General features: G+C 31.8%; 1 protein-coding gene across 1 annotated transcript; it reads left to right on the forward strand.

Moving 5' to 3' along the window:
- Positions 1–6: 6 nt before the first annotated feature.
- Positions 7–1,659, forward strand: LOC106750231 (acyl-CoA Delta(11) desaturase-like; the record flags this gene model as incomplete). The annotated part of the gene is made up of 5 exons (XM_014630422.1): positions 7–55; positions 478–686; positions 883–1,013; positions 1,173–1,378; positions 1,477–1,659. Coding segments are annotated over exons 2-5 (728 nt in total), but the record flags the coding sequence as incomplete, so codon positions are not given.
- Positions 1,660–1,696: the final 37 nt, after the last annotated feature.

Genomic DNA, 1,696 nt, shown 5'->3' on the forward strand with positions numbered 1-1,696 from the left:
TAATATTGCTCCTTATCACTGGAAAAATACTGAATGTAAAAATATTTTATTCGAGGTAAGCTACAAGAATATACAATAAAAAGTAGAAGTTTTCATTTAAGAAATTGAAAATAACCTTCATGTGCCATTCAAAAAATATTAAAGTATAAATCAATGACACCACCTAACTTCCCCTATCAAATCATACCAATTTTGTATAAAACATTTTTTTCCAAAATGCTTTATTCAAGAGATATTTGCGGGCGTCATACAAAATGTGACATCTTGTATATATGTTGTGTATGACTTATTGAATCTTAGAAAAGTCAAATCGATTATTGGTTTTTTAATTACATCTATCTAATTTTTTATCTGTTCATGAAGAATTCTTTGTCAAAAGGTTATTGTCAATATACTTCTTGTTAGGAGAAAATTAAGCACTGAAACGGTTCGTCATAATAATAACTGCTTCAATGTTATCAAATTGAAATTTTGCAGTATGATGCTAAACATATGTACAATACCAGAAAATTCGGAAGTCCTGATTAATAATGATCTGACGAAGGAATTGCAAAACCAACCCACAAGTACTCATAAGTGGAAAAAGAATTGGAATAATATTATCGTTATCTGCATTTACCATTTGTTTGGTCTTTATGGATTGTATCTAATGTGCTTCCAAGCTAAATATTGGACCACTCTATGGGGTATATATATTTCATTAATTTGTTTTAATTTGCCTATACGATACTAATTTAAATCATATAATGCTACTTTCTTAAAGAGATAAATTATGTTGTACTTAAAAAGGATTTTATGCCATGTAAGCGACACAGGATGATCAGTTATACATAATGATAGGTTACGTATTCTTATTAAGAAGCTATTATATATAATTTTCAGTTTTTGTTTTCGGTTACATAAGTATTATTGGTGTTTCTGCTGGTGCTCATCGATTGTGGTCACATCGATCTTACAAGGCGAAATGGCCAATGAAACTTATATTAATGATTTTACAAACTGCTTGTTACCAAGTTAGTTTCCTCTCTGGATCTCCTTTATATTTTCTTCATCTGCTTTTGCTATTGACATAACACAATATCACGTATAATTTATTTTATTGTTAAATTTCTTTATTATTATATACACGATGTCGATTACGATAAGTTAATAATTTTACACTATCACGCAAGTTATCGATTCATTGGTGGGCCAGAAAGCACAGAATGCATCACAAATACAGCGACACTGACGCGGATCCGCATAACCCAAAAAGAGGATTCTTTTTCGCGCATATAGGATGGTTTCTAGTTGAAAAGCATCCAGAACACATAAAGAAACTCAGTAAGGTTGATATTACTGACCTTGAACAAGATCCTATCGTAGCGTTTCAAAAGAGGTACGCAAAACACAGAATCTTATCACGCGATAAAGGTATTAATTAGATAGTATGAGTTTATCAGCCTAATATCTTTGTTTATATCGTACTTGTTGCAGGTGGTACATGTACCTGGCGCTGATTTTTGCGTTTATTCTGCCGTCATTGATACCTTATTGGTGCTGGGGCGAGACGCTATGGTGTTCATGGAATGCTAATATATTTAGATGCTTGTTTAACATGCACCTTATCTTCTTGATTAATTCTTCGGCTCATAGATGGGGTACAAAAACATATACGAAGTACGTGATAGTCCATTCACGATATATTGAGAATATA

The sequence above is a fragment of the Dinoponera quadriceps genome, unplaced genomic scaffold (genome assembly GCF_001313825.1).
Source record: "Dinoponera quadriceps isolate SergipeBrazil2010 unplaced genomic scaffold, ASM131382v1 scaffold5248, whole genome shotgun sequence".
NCBI classification, from domain to species: Eukaryota; Metazoa; Arthropoda; class Insecta; order Hymenoptera; family Formicidae; genus Dinoponera; species Dinoponera quadriceps.